The 17,370-nt window shown below is 39.0% G+C and overlaps 9 protein-coding genes across 9 annotated transcripts; all 9 read right to left on the minus strand.

Moving 5' to 3' along the window:
* Positions 1-126: 126 nt before the first annotated feature.
* Positions 127-3,219, minus strand: TM35_000013170 (uncharacterized protein; the record flags this gene model as incomplete). Its single annotated transcript, XM_029020998.1, has 1 exon — positions 127-3,219. One exon carries the CDS (start codon positions 3,217-3,219, stop codon positions 127-129), a length of 3,093 nt encoding a protein of 1,030 aa, XP_028887506.1.
* Positions 3,220-3,513: 294 nt separating this feature from the next.
* TM35_000013180 (putative 60S ribosomal protein L13) lies at positions 3,514-4,170 on the minus strand (the record flags this gene model as incomplete). Its single annotated transcript, XM_029020999.1, has 1 exon — positions 3,514-4,170. The coding sequence occupies one exon, from the start codon at positions 4,168-4,170 to the stop codon at positions 3,514-3,516; it is 657 nt and encodes a 218-aa protein (XP_028887507.1).
* Positions 4,171-4,408: 238 nt separating this feature from the next.
* TM35_000013190 (putative 60S ribosomal protein L13) lies at positions 4,409-5,065 on the minus strand (the record flags this gene model as incomplete). The annotated part of the gene is made up of 1 exon (XM_029021000.1): positions 4,409-5,065. One exon carries the CDS (start codon positions 5,063-5,065, stop codon positions 4,409-4,411), a length of 657 nt encoding a protein of 218 aa, XP_028887508.1.
* Positions 5,066-5,643: 578 nt separating this feature from the next.
* Positions 5,644-6,069, minus strand: TM35_000013200 (heat shock protein 20; the record flags this gene model as incomplete). The annotated part of the gene is made up of 1 exon (XM_029021001.1): positions 5,644-6,069. One exon carries the CDS (start codon positions 6,067-6,069, stop codon positions 5,644-5,646), a length of 426 nt encoding a protein of 141 aa, XP_028887509.1.
* Positions 6,070-7,069: 1,000 nt separating this feature from the next.
* Positions 7,070-9,208, minus strand: TM35_000013210 (putative 3, 5-cyclic nucleotide phosphodiesterase; the record flags this gene model as incomplete). Its single annotated transcript, XM_029021002.1, has 1 exon — positions 7,070-9,208. The coding sequence occupies one exon, from the start codon at positions 9,206-9,208 to the stop codon at positions 7,070-7,072; it is 2,139 nt and encodes a 712-aa protein (XP_028887510.1).
* A 766-nt stretch (positions 9,209-9,974) lies between these two features.
* Positions 9,975-10,688, minus strand: TM35_000013220 (uncharacterized protein; the record flags this gene model as incomplete). Its single annotated transcript, XM_029021003.1, has 1 exon — positions 9,975-10,688. One exon carries the CDS (start codon positions 10,686-10,688, stop codon positions 9,975-9,977), a length of 714 nt encoding a protein of 237 aa, XP_028887511.1.
* A 449-nt stretch (positions 10,689-11,137) lies between these two features.
* Positions 11,138-13,195, minus strand: TM35_000013230 (uncharacterized protein; the record flags this gene model as incomplete). Its single annotated transcript, XM_029021004.1, has 1 exon — positions 11,138-13,195. One exon carries the CDS (start codon positions 13,193-13,195, stop codon positions 11,138-11,140), a length of 2,058 nt encoding a protein of 685 aa, XP_028887512.1.
* Positions 13,196-13,490: 295 nt separating this feature from the next.
* TM35_000013240 (putative acyltransferase) lies at positions 13,491-14,900 on the minus strand (the record flags this gene model as incomplete). Its single annotated transcript, XM_029021005.1, has 1 exon — positions 13,491-14,900. One exon carries the CDS (start codon positions 14,898-14,900, stop codon positions 13,491-13,493), a length of 1,410 nt encoding a protein of 469 aa, XP_028887513.1.
* Positions 14,901-15,301: 401 nt separating this feature from the next.
* Positions 15,302-16,465, minus strand: TM35_000013250 (uncharacterized protein; the record flags this gene model as incomplete). Its single annotated transcript, XM_029021006.1, has 1 exon — positions 15,302-16,465. One exon carries the CDS (start codon positions 16,463-16,465, stop codon positions 15,302-15,304), a length of 1,164 nt encoding a protein of 387 aa, XP_028887514.1.
* Between the last annotated feature and the right edge of the window lie 905 nt (positions 16,466-17,370).

Below are 17,370 nucleotides of genomic sequence, written 5' to 3' on the forward strand. Positions count from 1 at the left end.
AAAAAAAAAAAAAAAGAATTTTTTTTTTTTTCTTGCGGACTAAAGCGAGCCGCAAATCTACATAGGGCTACAAACAAAAAAAAAAAAACATACATGGTAAAAACAAAAGAAAAACAAATATAATGGTCAATACGCACCTGTCCCATTAATTAATAATTGTGGATCTGAGTTTGAATTCCTTGTCTTTTTCACTCTAGCTTTCGACGTAATCACAGGGTGAAAGGAAAGAGAAGGATCAAGAGGAGGTGGATGTATTTCCTTGGGTTTTGATAGACGTTTTACAACGTTTCGTCTTACCCCATCATCGTTTTCGTACGCACGTTGACCTCGTTCAGTAATATTTGGATGAAAAGAAGGGATAAAAGCAGCATTATACTCTTGTTGAAGTTCCTCTTGGTGTTCTTTTTCTTCCTTCGTTTGATACAATCGTTCGTAAAATGGTCCCTGACGAGAAATAGATCTTGCCCGAGGTGAAATTTCTGGACGGAATGAGTACGTGGTTGTATCTGGTGGTGGTGCAGGGCGATCCAATAGACGTTGAGATATTTGAACAGGACCACGTTGTGGTGATGATCGACGGGGAGATACAGGTGGGGATTGACTTGCTGCTCGACGTTGAAGAATTTCTTTTTCTGGATAAAGTCGCTGGTGAAAGGGACGAGAATTTTCAATAACTTTGGCCCGAGGTGAAATTTCTGGATGGAATGGGTATGAAGGTACATCTGGTGGTACAGGACGCTCCAATAGACGTGGAGATATTTGAACATTACCACGTTGTGGTGATGATCGACGGGGAGATACAGGTGGGGATTGACTTTTCGCACGTCGTCGCTCTAATTCTTCTCTTGATGGATAAAGTCGATGGTGAAACGGATTTCCATTCTCTATCGCTCTAGCCCTGGGAGAAATGTCAGGACGAAAAAGTTGAGAATTTGAACCTTCAATCAAGTCCGCCATACGGGGCGAACCTTGTGGTGAATGACTATTAGATAGACCAGTTCCATCTCCCGGAGAAGCTGGTTTAGGAGTATATAGGCGTTCATGATAAGGAATAGCAGAGCGCTGTGTTTCTCTCGCATATTTTGAAATTTCTGGTTTAAATGTTGGTAAGGGTTTCGCTTCCAACTTGCGGCGTGATGTACTCCGTGAGCGCTCTTGAGATGCTGCTCTCAATTCCGTTACGGTTTCTGGTGGTGGTGGTGGTGCCGCTGCTGCTGCTCCAAATGATTTCTGCAGACGTTGTGGTAACCGACTGGCACGTCTTCCACTTGTTTTCGGTTGAAATGTATACTCCTCTATAGAACGTGCTACTATCCTCCTATCTCGTTCCCTTATCTCTTCCATGTCAAGAAGAAGGCGTCTGTGAAAAGGTGGTATGATTGATTCCTGTAACCTTCCTTGGTTCTTCTGACGATAAATTGCTTTCATACCCTCTTTTGATAACTTCCGGTCTCGCATAATTTCTCTCATATCGGCGGTTGGCATAGAAATACATGACATAAACAATGATGATTCAGAGTATGAGATATCACCATTTTCCTCTTCTACTTCTACTATTCCTGATTCATTCCCATTAAGCTTTCCAAGATTGCCGATAGTAAGTGGAGTCATGTTTATAACCCCTCCGTTTTCTTCTATATTTCCGTTCCCTAACTGTAAATTTTGTGAATCTCGTTTTACATTTTTGTCCTTTTCTGCGGAAGCACCAGGAGAAGCGTCATTCGATAAGTTCTCTTTTACCGTAGCATTGATCTTTACATCAGAAAGACTCAAATTACTCTTTTCAAGATTTTGATCATTTTCATCCTTCTGGATTAAATTTCCACTTTGATCTGAGCCCAAAACCTTTGATAAATCAGTGGAATTTTCATTCCTTGAGGGAAGCCTTTGAATGTTCTTCTCTTCCTTTGAGGCATTAGGTTCTTGTTCATTGTTCACATCGCCATCTCCGAAAGGATCATCCTGATTCTTCTTAAATGAAACTTGTTCACATACTGAACCATGAACAGAACTCTTACATTCCTTTATAGAGTCTCTTTTTACATCATTTCCTACACCCTCTGCGTTCAGAGCAAGATCTGTATTATTAAGCACATCAACTTTATTGTTTCCATCAGCACATGTTACGGGAATATCCTCTACAATTAAAGCAGATCCTTCTTGTTGAACCGTATCATTATGGGTAGTAGGGTGCAATTCGTCAGGAATAAATAGATCATCCTCTGCGGTAAGCATAGAATTCTTTGTACTTCTATTTTGGCTTGACCGTATAGAACTTGGACCTTCAGAAGCCACTCGCAAAGAGTTACGTTGTGGTAACCTTGATGAAGCTCCTGGATTTTTGGGTGGACAATGTTCAACAGCCACAAATAACGGTAAACCACGTTTAGATGGATCAAATCCATAGGTTTTCTCCCAATATTTTTCTGACAAAATCATTTTTACCTCATTTGTATTAGAATCCATCATAGGTGTAGAGAACGGTTGAACCTGCAAGTTGTTTGAGTTGCTGTTTTTCTTCGTTCCTTCTTCAGCTATTACGCCTTGTAGTTCCCCTACTAAGGAAGAAACTTCTTCTTTACGATTGTCTTCTTTTTGATTACTCATTTTTACATTGATATTTTGTCCCTGAGTTTGCTCCTCTAATAAAGATTCTTTAGCAGAAGATAACTGTCCAGTTGATTTTACTTTCTCATTGGTGGCAGTTATTGATTGGTTTACTGAACCACTTCCCTTTCTTCCATGTTTTGATTTTTCTGACCCAGTGAAACTGTCAATACTTCTTCTTTTTGGTGGACCTCTTTTTTCTTGAACATCCTGAGGGAATGATCCACCAGAAAGTGGTGTAGGAGAATTTGCAACATTGAATGATTGTTTACAACTTTGATTAGCAATATCTTTTTCAGATGATGTTGATGTCTTTATTATATTCACCTCATGATCAGGTGGAGCTGTTGCTTCTTGTTTTATTACATAATCTTTCTCAAATGGATTTGGTACCTCTTCTCTCCTCATAATATCACTCGTCGGTGGCACAAGAACTTGTGGGTTTTCTGATTTGGGGAAGATAGGATCTTGATGCACAGGTCTGATAGGGTCCGTCCCTGCTACTGCAAGATTAGGAGCATCCAGTACTGGACGCTGCGTTCTTTCATGTGCATCATCCGAATCCGAATCACTGTCTTGGATCCGGAGGTGGGCAAATCTGTCACGCAGCATTGCAAACCTTACCTTAAGAAAATAAAAACTTCGATCGTTCTATCAAAAAAATAGAATTGTACTCTTATTGATTTACTTGATCTTGTGCCTCGTAGCACCTGCAAAAAAAAAGGAACGAAGGAAAGAAAGGAAGAAAGAAAACAAAAAGCATACAACCGCGGTAACAAGGGAAATTCCTTGACAGATACAGGGAGAACGAATTATAGCAAACAATAATTAAACAAAAAAATAGTTCCATTCATTTGGTTATATTTGAAAGAAAAATAATGAAAAGAAAAAACGAGCCATTCCGCCTTACTTCTTCTCGTTCTCCCTGGCCTCCTTGCGCGCCGCACGAGCCTGGCGGGCACCGAAGAAGCGAGCAGCACTGTGGTTCTTCTTGAGGAACTTGTACACATTCTTTGTACGCTCTTCCTCTGTCACCTTGCGGCTCTGCTCCGGAGCGGGGGTCACGAGTCCACCAACAGCCGCTGTACCGAAGCGTGTGCGGTCCTGTGTGGCGGCACGGATCTCCTCCTCCGAGGCCTCACCCTTCTGCACCTTCTTGTGGTTCAGTGGGAAGAGCACCAGCTTGCTCATGTACGTCTTCAGGCGCTGCACATTGATGTTCATGCCCTCCTCGCTCTTGTTCTTACGGCGGCGGTCCACACGGATGCCGATGGTCACGGCGAAGTGGGGGTTGACGCCAGCAGCCTTAAGCTCCTCCGGTGTGAAGCCACGGCCAAGACGCTTCTTCATGTTGTGACGCACTGTAGGGCAGTTCACCTGAGGGCGCAGTGCCTTAAGAGGACGTGGGAAAACCTTCTTTGCCTTCACCAAGCGCAGACGGCGGCGGCGCAGCTTCTGTGCGGGCTGGTTAAGGAATACCTTGTAGTTACCCTTCTGCGATGAGCATGGGTTCCAGTGCTTCCTCTGGTGCACGTGGGGGATCGCGTTGTTTCCCTTCGGCATTGGCGCTGCAGCTCTAAAGTAGTAAGGGGAAGTCACAAATCAGAAGAGAAAAAAGAAAAGAAGAAAAATAGGAGAACAAAAAATCTTCTCGGGAATGCGAGAAAACACACAATTCATCTAAATGCAAATACCACATTTTCCATTACCAAACGGCAATCATGAAAAAAAAAAAAATCAAAGATAAATAAAAATAGGTAAAAAAAAGAGTAGGTACCAAACACCTCAAAACACAGAAAAATTACTTCTTCTCGTTCTCCCTGGCCTCCTTGCGCGCCGCACGAGCCTGGCGGGCACCGAAGAAGCGAGCAGCACTGTGGTTCTTCTTGAGGAACTTGTACACATTCTTTGTACGCTCTTCCTCTGTCACCTTGCGGCTCTGCTCCGGAGCGGGGGTCACGAGTCCACCAACAGCCGCTGTACCGAACCGTGTGCGGTCCTGTGTGGCGGCACGGATCTCCTCCTCCGAGGCCTCACCCTTCTGCACCTTCTTGTGGTTCAGTGGGAAGAGCACCAGCTTGCTCATGTATGTCTTCAGGCGCTGCACATTGATGTTCATGCCCTCCTCGCTCTTGTTCTTACGGCGGCGGTCCACACGGATGCCGATGGTCACGGCGAAGTGGGGGTTGACGCCAGCAGCCTTAAGCTCCTCCGGTGTGAAGCCACGGCCAAGACGCTTCTTCATGTTGTGACGCACTGTAGGGCAGTTCACCTGGGGGCGCAGTGCCTTAAGAGGACGTGGGAAAACCTTCTTTGCCTTCACCAAGCGCAGACGGCGGCGGCGCAGCTTCTGTGCGGGCTGGTTAAGGAATACCTTGTAGTTACCCTTCTGCGATGAGCATGGGTTCCAGTGCTTCCTCTGGTGCACGTGGGGGATCGCGTTGTTTCCCTTCGGCATGTTCTAGACCTACTCTTTTCATTTTTAGTTGTTATTGTTGTTGTTGGTACAGTGGTCAAAAATAATATAGGGAAAAGAAAACAAGTTGAAAATAAGCAAATGTGGAAAGCCACGGTAACACTGGGTTAAGGTGAAAAAAAATATATATGCATGAATAGCAACACAGAAAAAAAAAAAAAAAAACAGAATAGACCCATAACAAACAATATTAATAATAACATATAAACGCGAGAAAAACGAAACACCCCCGAGGAAAAAAAAAAAACAACTTCCTTATATGGGAACGAAAAAAGAAAAAGCGTTGCCTTTTTCTTTCGTCTTCCTGTTAAGCACCTCCCCTTTCGATCACATTCTCTGCGCACCCCTCAATTTTCTTCGCGGTCAAATGCCGCCCAAGGGAAGGCAATAATAAAACAAAAAAAAAAAAAAAAACAATAGAGGCGTAGAAATACACAGGGGAGGTGTGGAACACGCCGAGCCACATAGAGTTGCAGTTTTCTCTTTTTTTTTCCTCTGCACTCATCTTTTTTTTTTTTTATTTTTTGTGTTGAAATATTTGAGGCAGTTTAATATAGGTACTACTGAATCTTCACAGGAGTTGATGTGCGGTCTGTCTTGGCTTCATCCTTTTTTACCTCAACCACCAGTACCGAATTCTTCAAACTGGCCTTTACACTATCCTCTACCAGAGGTGTAGGAAGCTGTAAACAGCGCTCAAAGCGCCCAGATCCACGTTCCGCGATCATAGTGAGATGTCCCTCGTCTTCCTTCGTCAAAGCCTTGCGATTGCCCCCAATGCAGATGCGAGTGCCATCAATATCCACTGAAACATCCTCGCGGTTCATTCCGGGCAAATCGGCGATGAGTTTGTAGCCGTCCGGCTTCTCAATAAGATCCAGCGCCGGCACCCACGTTCCACGAACAGTAGACGTAATGAAACCAGGAAGAGTGCTGGAATGCATGCGGTTAAGAAGGCGATCAAAATCACGAAATGGGTCCCACATTTTTTTTTTGTTGTTGTTTTAACTTAAACTTTGTAAAAGAGGTTTTATGGCTCTGTTTACTAAAGAAAGAGAGAATATGATATGCCTTTTGTAGGGTTGTTTCTTCAATACAGATATTGGATAGAAAGAAAATGAGAATTAAGAATCAAACTAATACTAGAATGAAAAAATTTTTAATTACCTTTAGCATAGTAATAAAACACACATGTAGCACAAGCCTGAAAATATGTGAAGAAAAAACAAAATATGTATACATATATATACATATATATATATATATATATATATATATATTTTCCAGGGGTGTCAAAAAGACAGAATAAAATTTTTGTTGTTTGTTTTTTTTGTGTGCGTGTATACAACTATACGTTTTTGATAGTTGATTTCGGCTGAATTTATTAAAATAAAGTAAAAAAAATGAATTGATATAATAGAAATAGTTCCAGTAGCAAAAATAAACAATTCAAAAATTGCCTTGCATACATAAGCAATACATACACACCTCTATAATGTGTAGGGATGGTCGTGGAAAAGAAAAACAAAAGAATATGAGGGAAGTGCATGTGAATGACAGAAGAACATGAGAAGCGTCCACAATGACAACAAAAAGGCGGAAACCCGAGAACGAATTGTTTGGTGCTCAGTGAATTCCTTTCGAATGAGTGAAAAAACAAACAAAAAAGAACAAAAAAAAAAAAAAACTCTTGTGCTGCACTTTCAGAATCCAGATAGATATCTGCAGTTCCAAATAAAAAAAAAAAACTGAAAGTAAGCAATATACCCATTTTCACGATGGAAACACAAGAACAAAAACAGAAACAAAAACAAAGAAAGAGAAATTCAAAAAAAAAAAACAACAACAAGACATACCTCTCATTTTCTTCTCGAATAGTTATACTCAGAGAGAGAAACAAAATACATTCACAAAAAACATTCACATTCACACTCTCTCCTTTCTCCAACTCCTCCTTCACCTCCCTCATCCCTCCAACACTCACTTTCACTCTTGTGGATTCACTGAAGAGTGTTCCTCCTGGTATTTCTGCCATATCTGTTTATTTTCATTACAATATTGTAGTGCAAACCGGAGGGATGGAAGAAATTCAGAGATTACTTCCACCATTGGGATAACAATGTACATCATAAAAGATATTTGTCCCTTGGGGAAATCCACAATCTCTTTGGTACGATCCATAAACGGGGAAATAGGAAGATTACATGCCACTTCAGCATCACCTTGGTTATAAAATTCCCTCGCAATATTTCTCGCCCACTCTGCATAAATGTAATGAGGACGGGCGCAATTGGATATATCTGCCATTTTTATACTCATAGATAGTGCTAAACGAACATCTGTTTTGTTTGTGTGCCAATCTGTAGTTTCTCCCATGCGTAATTGAAAACTTTTAAAGATTCGTCCATGATTACCCATATCAGTTGCTAATACCATTTCTATCATTGTTTCACGTACAACACGTAGTTGTTCATCATTAAGAGGTGCAAAAACGTTATACGCAGGATTTTTAAGTAATTCATAAACTGAAGCAACATGATGATTCTCAAGGATAGAACGATCATTATATAATGTACTCAAGTATGCATTCGTTTTGGAATGAAAATTATTATTAAGACCAGGATGATCAAAATCATGAATAGCACCAGCTATGACTGCGGCAAGTATTTCTTCTTTACTCAATTCACATTTTTCTTTTAATCCAGCTATCATAATAATATAATAATTAATTTGTGTAACATCAGCTGCATGCATAGCATTATGATATGGATTTGGATGATATCCTGATTGAACCTCCAATAGAAAACGTTGTAGAATCTCATCATCAAGGTTAAAATGTGCTACCAAGTCCAATTTATACATAAGCAAATATGTTGTATAAAATAGTGCATTTCCATTTGTTATAATTTCCAATTGAATTGCATCATAATCCCATCTGTCTATACCTTGAAAAATTTTAAACACATCTCTTATCGATTGAGAAGAAGATTCTGTTAAATATGGTTGTAATGCAGGTCGATCTAATAATTCAACAACATTTTCTAATTTCATTCCAGGAGAAAGAGGGAAAACAGATCGTATACAAGCCAGAATATTTGGATCCACAACTTCTTTTAGTGGAAAATGTTTTTCGGCTTGTGGAACATGTTCAAAGTACTGTGCACCACCATTTTCATAAAGTTCATCTAATGGATGTTTTTTAATTCGTGTATCCCGTATTAAACGAAGTCGTCGTTCAACAGCTTTTACCTCAAGAGCAAGTTTCATAGTTCTCTGTGCTGTTATTGAAGACTCCTCTCGTAATGGACGAATAATAGTTAATAATTGTTGAACCTTTTTCTTATAGTGACGAGCACTAGCACTTTTCACTGTAAAGTCAGACTCAATTTTTTCTACTTGAGTCATTCGATTTGACATTTCTGCAGAATGATGACGAATTTGCAGCATACGTGTTAAAGGGGCAACAAAATACTCAAGCACTGCCGTTGGTTTTGCAGAATGTCCAGGACCAGAGACTTCTTCAAGCGTACATAGATATAAATAAGTAACATTAGGTTCTTTACTGTTAACAATGGTAAATCGTACTTCCTTCGTCTGATGTGTAAGAGACTGAACTATTGCTTTGCCTTTTAATACATCTGAGGCAAGAGATTTAAAAAATGGTCCCCATGAAAACGGTATTCCAGCAGCCTCTTTAGAAGCCAGTAGTTCTTTATCTGTAAAACGTTTTGCAAATACGGCTCCTGAAGAGTTTTCACGGTAAGAAATAGTGAGTTCATTTGTTACTGGTGCACAATACAATAATAACAGACCAAGAGACGTCCAACCTCCTTTAGGACGATCATCCATAACAACAGCCCCTGATTCCATAATATATTTTTCCTTTCCTGGCATACGCATTTGTTGTGCCCCTGAAGAAGACTTAGTTAAACCAGTAGCAGGACTAGTAATACAATTAGTGGGTGCGGTAATATTTTCACTGATGACAGCAGTAGCCGCAACAACACCAGTAGCATCAGCAGCTTGAATAGTTGTGGCATCAAGCTTTGGTGAAGTTCCCATGTAGAGAGCCAACGCCGGTGGTGTGTTGGAACTGGATGACTCTTTTGTCGCACCGCAGCCCATTGTGTTCTTTTTAAACGTACAGGTTTTATATATACACACACGTTATAAATATATATTTATATACTTATATGGGGGAAAAAAGATGAAGAGACAGGACAAAAAAAAAGAGAATGATAACTCCCTTAGTCTCTTTTTTTTTTTTTCTTCTTATTCCTCCTTCCTTGAGTCTCAGACCTACTAGGGAATAGATACGAATTATGAAGGTAACAAGTAAAAGAATAGAATAGAAAGAAGAAAAGAAGTTTACGCAGAAATAAGACATACCAATAACAACAACAACAAGAAAGAAAAAAAAAAAAACAGGTTATTTGCTACAGAGCGAACTCCACAAAAAAATTCAAAACAGTAAAAGAAATTATTCCTCTACAGTGTATTGGACAAAGGAAACAAAAAACGAAAAAAAAAAAAAATTAAAAAATAGAAAAAAAAAAAAACGAAAGTGCCTAACACTACAATGGAAAGAAAACAATGCTCATAAATAAAACATAAACAGCAAAATTAAGAAAAAAAAAAAAAGCATACGCCTTTGTATCATTTTCATATTTACAGTTGACAATATAACCTAGTGAGGAAAGAAGAAAGAAAAAAAAAAGAAATGCGTCTTTCCTCGTTTTTTTTTTTTTCTTTTCATTTACTCGTCGTTGTCGTTGTCGTTTTTTTTTTTTTTCTCGAGTACGTGTACGTGCAAGGATTAAAAGAACTCCTCCCAAGAAATCAAGGAAGCCAAAAAAAAAAAAAAAAAAAAAAAACATTTTTTTTTTTTTATTTAAAAACGAAACACAGGTTGAGTACGACGCAATGGTGTAGAAGACCTTTGACGGGGTCTTTGATATTCCTGACGTTCGTCCTGTCCACGAGAAGAGGTGTTTTTTCGAGATATAGAGGAATTTCTTCGAGATACTGGTGGTGTATATTCCATATACTGTTTTGGTGTGGCCAAGCGATTAATTCTTGGATTACATGTTGGAATAGTCACCTGAGAGAAACGTCGAGAGATATTATTATGATGATTATTATTATTAATACTATGATGACGTCGACGTCGTGCATTTTCTTCCGCCTCCTCTTCCGTAAAGTTCAGTAAACGACCATAATTTGGTGAAGGAGGTATAAGGGTGGTGTGATCCGGACCACGTGGAAGTGCGAGTTTATCAATACGTTTATTGGTTGCAAATGGTGTAATGCCAGGAAGCATCTCACTCGTTTCCGGATCTCCCAAGATTGAGTTTTTTCGCTGCGGTGCAATGGGTGTAATATCATTATGTACAGATACATGCCTTGTTCCCATATACTCTTCTTCTTGTTGGTGGTGTTGTTGTCGTTGTCGTTGTTGTTGTTGTTGTTGTTGTTTCTGCTGCTTCAACACTGCATCCTTGTATAGATGCGTAAATACATCCCGCTGATGGTGTTCCACGTCCGTATTTCCACCACTGCTCATATAAGTAGAATTACTTTTGAAAGTATTGACATCTGATACCATTATAAATTGTATTTTTTGTCTCTTTTTTTCTTTTTCCAGTCTCTTGCTTTTGTTTTCGTGAATATAACAGAAAAAAAACTAGCGAAGAACAATAGAGCCTAAAGAAGTAAAGAATTGTAGAGAAAAAGAAAAAAAGGGGGGTAACATTTCTAACGGCACATAAAAAGCAAAATAAAATATATAAGCTTATATATATATATTTCCAGAGATACAATAATACAAATACACATACACCATGTATTCATCACACCACCAGCGAAGTAAAGAAGAAAAAAGGAAAAAAGAAAAATGTACACCAGGTGTGAAATGTCAGCCACAAGGTTTCCTCACCCATCTAAAAAAAAAAAAAAAAGGAAAAAAAATTTATATATATATACAGAGAGGGAAACTGAGGTTCTAAGAATAGGAAACAAAAATAAAATAATTAAAAAAAAACCAGTGAGATACCATCAAGAGTACAAGGAAGGAGGGATACACAAAGAAGAACCCGTTTCATCACTAATCCCATTAAGGGCAGAGTTATAAATGCGATTGTAAATACGTTCATACACGGATAGATCATCATTTTTCCGTATTTGTTGTTCTTGCTTTTGTTCTTGTTCTTGTTCTTGTTCTTGTCGTCGTTGTGGTTGCAAATCCAACTCATCTCTATCTGGTGACATGAGCCGCACATGCGGGGGCCGCTGTAACGAACGTACGGGTGTTCCTTCACGTCTACCCAAAACAAATTCCTGCGGAGTGGTGACGGAAGGTCGTGGAGCACTTGATGGCCGTCGCTGCAATCGCATTTCCCGCTCTTGTCGGAGACGACGGGCTTCTTGTTGTCGCTCCAAATACTCCTGCACACCCCACGGGGTTCCATCACCACCGTAGACACTCTCCCCACGTGCGGAAAGTGGATAAGTGGTTTCTCTTTCTGGTTTAAAGGTACAATCTCTTACCTTTTCTATTTCCTTACGCTGACGCATCTCCCGTAGTTTTCCTTCTCTACGGGCAAGCCATTGTTGATTCCGTGTGGCAACATCTTCAGGTCCTCCGATGTTTGCTCCTCTACCATTTGTAACGGGAGCAAAAGTACACTCCTCACGTTGGCGTCTCTCCTGTTCCTCTTGAAGTCGTCGCATTTTCTCTAATCGACGTTCTTCATATGATTGTAAAGCCTCTGCCATTGATTCAGGTAGAGAAGTTACACGAGAAGTAGTACCTCTGTTACTTCCATTAAAGGATGACTCTGCTGCTGCTGCTGCTGCTCCTACTTTTACTCCTGAAATTGTTGTTTTTGTTTCTGCTTCTACTTCTCTTTCTGTTGAATCCATATATCTTTGGACTCGTCTTGGATGACGATATAGACGCTCAAGAGAGGTATCAGGTAATCTTGCTGCAATTGCCTCACTTACTGGATCAATTGCCGGTTGATGTCGACGTAACTCCTCCGCTTCTTCTCGACGTCGCATTTCCTCTTTAAGAACCATACTTTGCATATGTTTCTGCATAAGTTCATCTTCAACATTACAAAAACGTGGTTTTGTAGCAGCGTGTGGACTAATTCTAGGAGTAAATAAAGGTCTATTATTATCATATTTTAGTTGACGTTCCCTTTGTAATCGACGTACTTCTTTTTCATAACTATCTGCATATAATCGTTCTGCCGCATCACCTTCTCTCTGAAGTGTAGCAGCATACAAAGTAATTTGAGGAGTTTGTTCTTTCCGTTTTTCCATTTCATGTCGTTCCCAACGTTTAACTTGTGCAATGCGGTCCCTCTCAATAAGGGCTTCAATTCCACTGAGACCTGATAATCCTTCCCTCTCTCGACGACGAGCTGCAAGTCGCTCAGATCGGGGATTTATAATAGGTCCATCCCGAACTTCACTAAGATCTTCAAGTACTTTTGCTGTACGTATAGCTTCTCTTTTCTCTTCACGACGACGATACCAATCATTCTGTGCTTCTTCTGCCATTTTTCGTGCCTTTGGAGTAGCCTTTCGACCTCGACGTGATATATTTGGTCTAAATGGTGCAATAACACTCATTTCTTTTAACATTTGTTCCTCACGACATTTTGCCTCATGTTGACGTCGTTTCTCAGCTTCTTGTGCTCGCATTAATAATCGATTTTCAATTGGAGTCCCCTTTCGTGGTGTCTTCTTAAGAGTTTCGTATGTAATAGAAGGTGCTGGACGCAATTCACTCAGTTCCTCCTCTAATACTTTCAATCGTAAGGCTTCCTTTTGCTCTGCAGCAAGTCTACCCTTATCAAGTAATACTTCATGAATAGGTTTCTTATGCTGAATTCCAACACCTCCACTTCTTGCACTCCTTCGAGGAGATACAATTTGAGCTGCATGTGATCCAGTAATACTAGTAATACTCGGTTTGGTATCCCCTTCTCCTTTCAAGCGTAAACATTTTGGCAACGGCGCCTCAAGTATACTGTTAATTCGCTCCGCAAATAAATTAACCGAGAATGATGGTGTCTCACGCTGGTCATCAAGGTACAACTCCATTGATTTTTTTTTTCTTTTTTTTTCCCTTGGCCTCCCCTGCGTGTGACTATGAAACAACAGAAATAAAACAGAGAGAAAATAAAAATAATTAAAAAGAAGAAAACAGAAATATTATTATAGTTGTCCACCTGTTCGTTCTAATGTCATTTATTTCGGAAAAAGTACATGAAAAAAAAAAAACAGTCTCCATTCTGTCTTGTTTTCTCTTTCACTTTCTTCTTTTTTTTTTTTTTCTTTTTTTTTTGTTTCTGGAATTGACTCTATATATTTCAACTATTGCATTTCACGAATAATTTCACTCTTTCACTTTTTGAGACGACACAGGAGTAGTCTTGTTAGACTTTTGACTCTTTGCCAACGCCTCATAATCACTAAACGTACAAGAACTTGTACTACATTGAAGAACTGTGGCCATCATTTTTTGACAATGTTTTGCATAGAGTGTTGCGTTACTCTTTTCTTCAGGAGTTGGTGTATACACTGGTAAGACACGCAACTCTACACGTGTTACAAACTGAGAACTATTACGCAGCAGAAGATCGATCATATTATTACCACCACACATTCGACCAGTCCAACACGGGTTAAAGTATTTATAAGGGAAACTTATGCAAATCATTTGTACTGGTTCACCAGGCTCCAAAGCTCCTCTTTTAAAGAGAAATAGTGCCCTTTGATTTGTTGTAGTTCCCTCAGGGAAAACAATAATTTGAGGACCATTAGGATCTTTGTCTTTTGCCCGCATTTTTATTGCGTTAGCAGTATATTGACGAGACTCAGCGGCATCGCGATCAACCGTTATCGCATCTAATGCCTTCGCCACTGCACCAAAAAAGGGTACTTTTTCACAATTCTCTTTTCGAGTTACAAAAGTTGGAAAATTGGCAAATGCGAAAAGAATTACAACCTCCATAACACAAGAATGATTGGCAATTAGTATTTTACACTCAGATCTATCAGCGACTTTTCCAAATACTTTAATATGATACACACCTGCAAATACTCCAGCAAAGACGGCGAAGGCACTAGCTATATTGCCCCAAATCATAAACCAAAGAGCATTGTCGCGACGAGTGCGTCCTCCCCAACCAACCACACTCATAGTCATAGTAGCAAGGGTCCCAAATAAAACTACCAAAAATATACGCAAAAAAAGGAAACCTGTTATGATAAAAAACCCAAATTTTAGTTTTTCATATAGTGTCCAAGGAGTGTCATAACTTAAGGCAATTTCTGGTCCGACCTCAGGAGGATCATTTGTTAAATATGAGTCATCAAGGCGAAGCCTACGTGGGCCTGGAAAAAACAAGTCCCGTATATTTTCAATTAAATAAAGAGAAACCACAAACAATAGAAAAGAAAGTATCCAACGTTGAAATAGATACAACCAGGTATATCGTGTAACCAATGCCCCAGTATCTTCTTTTTCAGAAATTATCACTTTAGTCGTTCGGAAATTATCATTAGATTGTTCTATAGCGTTCTCTGGTTGTATTTCATCATGGCCTTTGGAATCCGACATTTCCATTACTTTCTCTACTCTCGCATTCTCATCCTTTTTAACAGTATCCCTGTTACTAGGTGCTGAGGCCTTTATGGACCCTATAACGGGATCCTCGTCCACTGGTGAGCCGAACAACAGCGTGCAAAGGATAAGCAATACAAGCAAACCTGCAGGAATCCGAAAAGGGCCACTTACGAACATGATAAATACAGATAAACTATCTAAACAAGTAATACACATACAAAAAAAGGAGAAAAAAAAATAAAAATAAATAAAAACACACATTTGAAAAGAAAAAAATAAAAAATATGAAACCATAAAGAAGAAAACTAAAAATAAAATATGGGATAGACATAATAAAAGATCACCGTACCGATCAAATCGATGAGAACAGCAAAAAAAAACTAAATCTCATTGCATCTTCTTACTCCAAAACACCATACCACCTCTATCACTACTACCCCTTCTATTATACGTTGTAAAATGTATTCGAATTTACCTCGTGTCCCTTTTTTTTCTTTGTCGTTGTTTACACGGTTATTTGATGGTCGTTCGTTTTCTTTTTTTTTCTTTTTTCATTGTTTGTGTTGACAAACTATTTATCAGTTCCCTTCTACCTGTTCCCATAAATAGTAAGAATCACTGGATGAATTGTAGCCAACGTAACACATTAATTTTGCATCATTTTCATTTATTGATAACAAACGCCATAATGCAAAACAAGTAGATTCGTGATCAGTATCAACCTTGTGAAAAGTTAAAGCATCATATTTATATGGGTACGAACGAGGATACAGCGGACCATAGCCGATAAGAAGTTCTTCCCCTTTTTTAATGTCACGTATAGTCATAACGCTAAGTCGTCCATCATGATACTTCGTTTCTTGTATCCAACCACAGTTACTTTCTTCTGTCTCTGCAGGTTCATTAATAAACGGTGTAAACGTACCCTGTAATTCCTCAAATACTACGTTAAAATAATCTGCGCAGTTAAGAGTCATTAGAGCATATTTAGGAACAGGTCGACCTTGATTGGATTGTTCACCACTCAACACATCTAAATACCCTGGGTAGACTCCAAGGACAGTGTAGGCGGGAATATCCTCCGCAGCCACGACACCAATACCTCCTCCCTTTTCTGGTCGAGTTTCTGTTGTCAGGAACTCACATGATGCGGGAGATTGAAAAAATTTTGTGACAACACGTCGTAAGGATGCCATTAGTAATTCATCCTCTTCCTCTGAATGAGGTTCTTGTGAATGTTTGGCAATAGATTCTATTTCAGAGAGAATGTATTCTGGATATTCTTCCTTAATGGATAATGCTCGTATAACCCCACGTCGTGCATTACAACGCACTCTCTTAGGAGGTGTTCTCTCTGGAATAGACTCATCTTCACAGAGAAAACAAGCCCGAAGAAAATCTTCAAAACCGCTATTGGCCGGTTTCCAAGCCATTTGAGATTCCGTGGCCTCCTTTGAACACCCCAAATGTACAGTCTGTCCACAATAGCAACACACCATTAGATCTTCATTTCCTTCTGGATGATGGCAAACAGAACAAATTTTATACACAGATTGAATCTGAAAACGAATAAATGCCTGCCAAACATGAAAATCCGTTGCTTCTTCGTGTGGTACATCTACTTTCAAGTTCTCATCCCAAATACTAATACCATATGTACCCTGCCACCAGAATAGTTTATTTGTTTCCTTGTCCTTATTTAACGACCAGTCGTCGCATGCCGTAGGAACAACCTCGGCCATTGCTCTTGATCCCAAAACGCTACAAAATAAAACAAAAAGAAAGAGAAAACAAAAGGGAAAAAAAAATACGCAACAACAAGAGAAGAATAAATAAATAAATAAATAAATAATAGGTAGAGAGAGAGAAAAAAAAAGACAGAATTAAACAAAAAAAAAAAAAACATCATACAGACTTGTACAAAAACAGCCCCTCTACATTTTGAATGACATAGCAACATTAGATCACTGATAAAACCAAAAAATATGTGCATTGTCACCACCTATGCATGGTTGTTCTTGTTTATATAGTTGCCATTATTCTTCTCTGTGAGTCATTTTTCATTTGTTATACACTTTTTTTTTTTTTTTGAGAGGGGGGGGGGGAAACCTTCCTTGGTGTATGAATCAGGATGAGTGTACAGTTTTTTATTTTGGTTGTTGATATCAAAAAAACAAAAAGAAAAAACAGTCATCCACGAGTGAAGTATAAATACAAGTAGATGAGATAGCGAGATATTGTATAATAATAAAAAAACAAAAAAAAAGGAGACATATGTCTCACGGTACATATGTATTTCTTTTTTTTTAAAAGGCAATGCTACATTTGGGTTCCATAATAATCATCATCTGCGAATACAGGCGATTTTTTTTTTTTTTTTCTTTGCTTCTGCACGACTACAAATAAAAGAAGAAAGTATATGAATTACAAAAAGTATAATAGAAAAAGCGTCAATAAAGACTACACATTTGTGGAGAGGGGAGGAGGAAAAAGCGTTAAATAACGAAATTGAGGACCAGCAAAAAGAAAAAAAAAGTGAGGAAAACACTATTGATATTCAGAAATAGATTCCCTCATTATTGCAAAAGAATGGCTGGCAGAAAGGTAAAAGAGCAAAAAAAAAAAAAAAAAAAAAAAAAAAAAAAAA

Source organism: Trypanosoma theileri, assembly GCF_002087225.1.
Source record: "Trypanosoma theileri isolate Edinburgh chromosome Unknown TM35_Tth_1_V1, whole genome shotgun sequence".
In the NCBI taxonomy this organism is placed as follows: domain Eukaryota; phylum Euglenozoa; class Kinetoplastea; order Trypanosomatida; family Trypanosomatidae; genus Trypanosoma; species Trypanosoma theileri.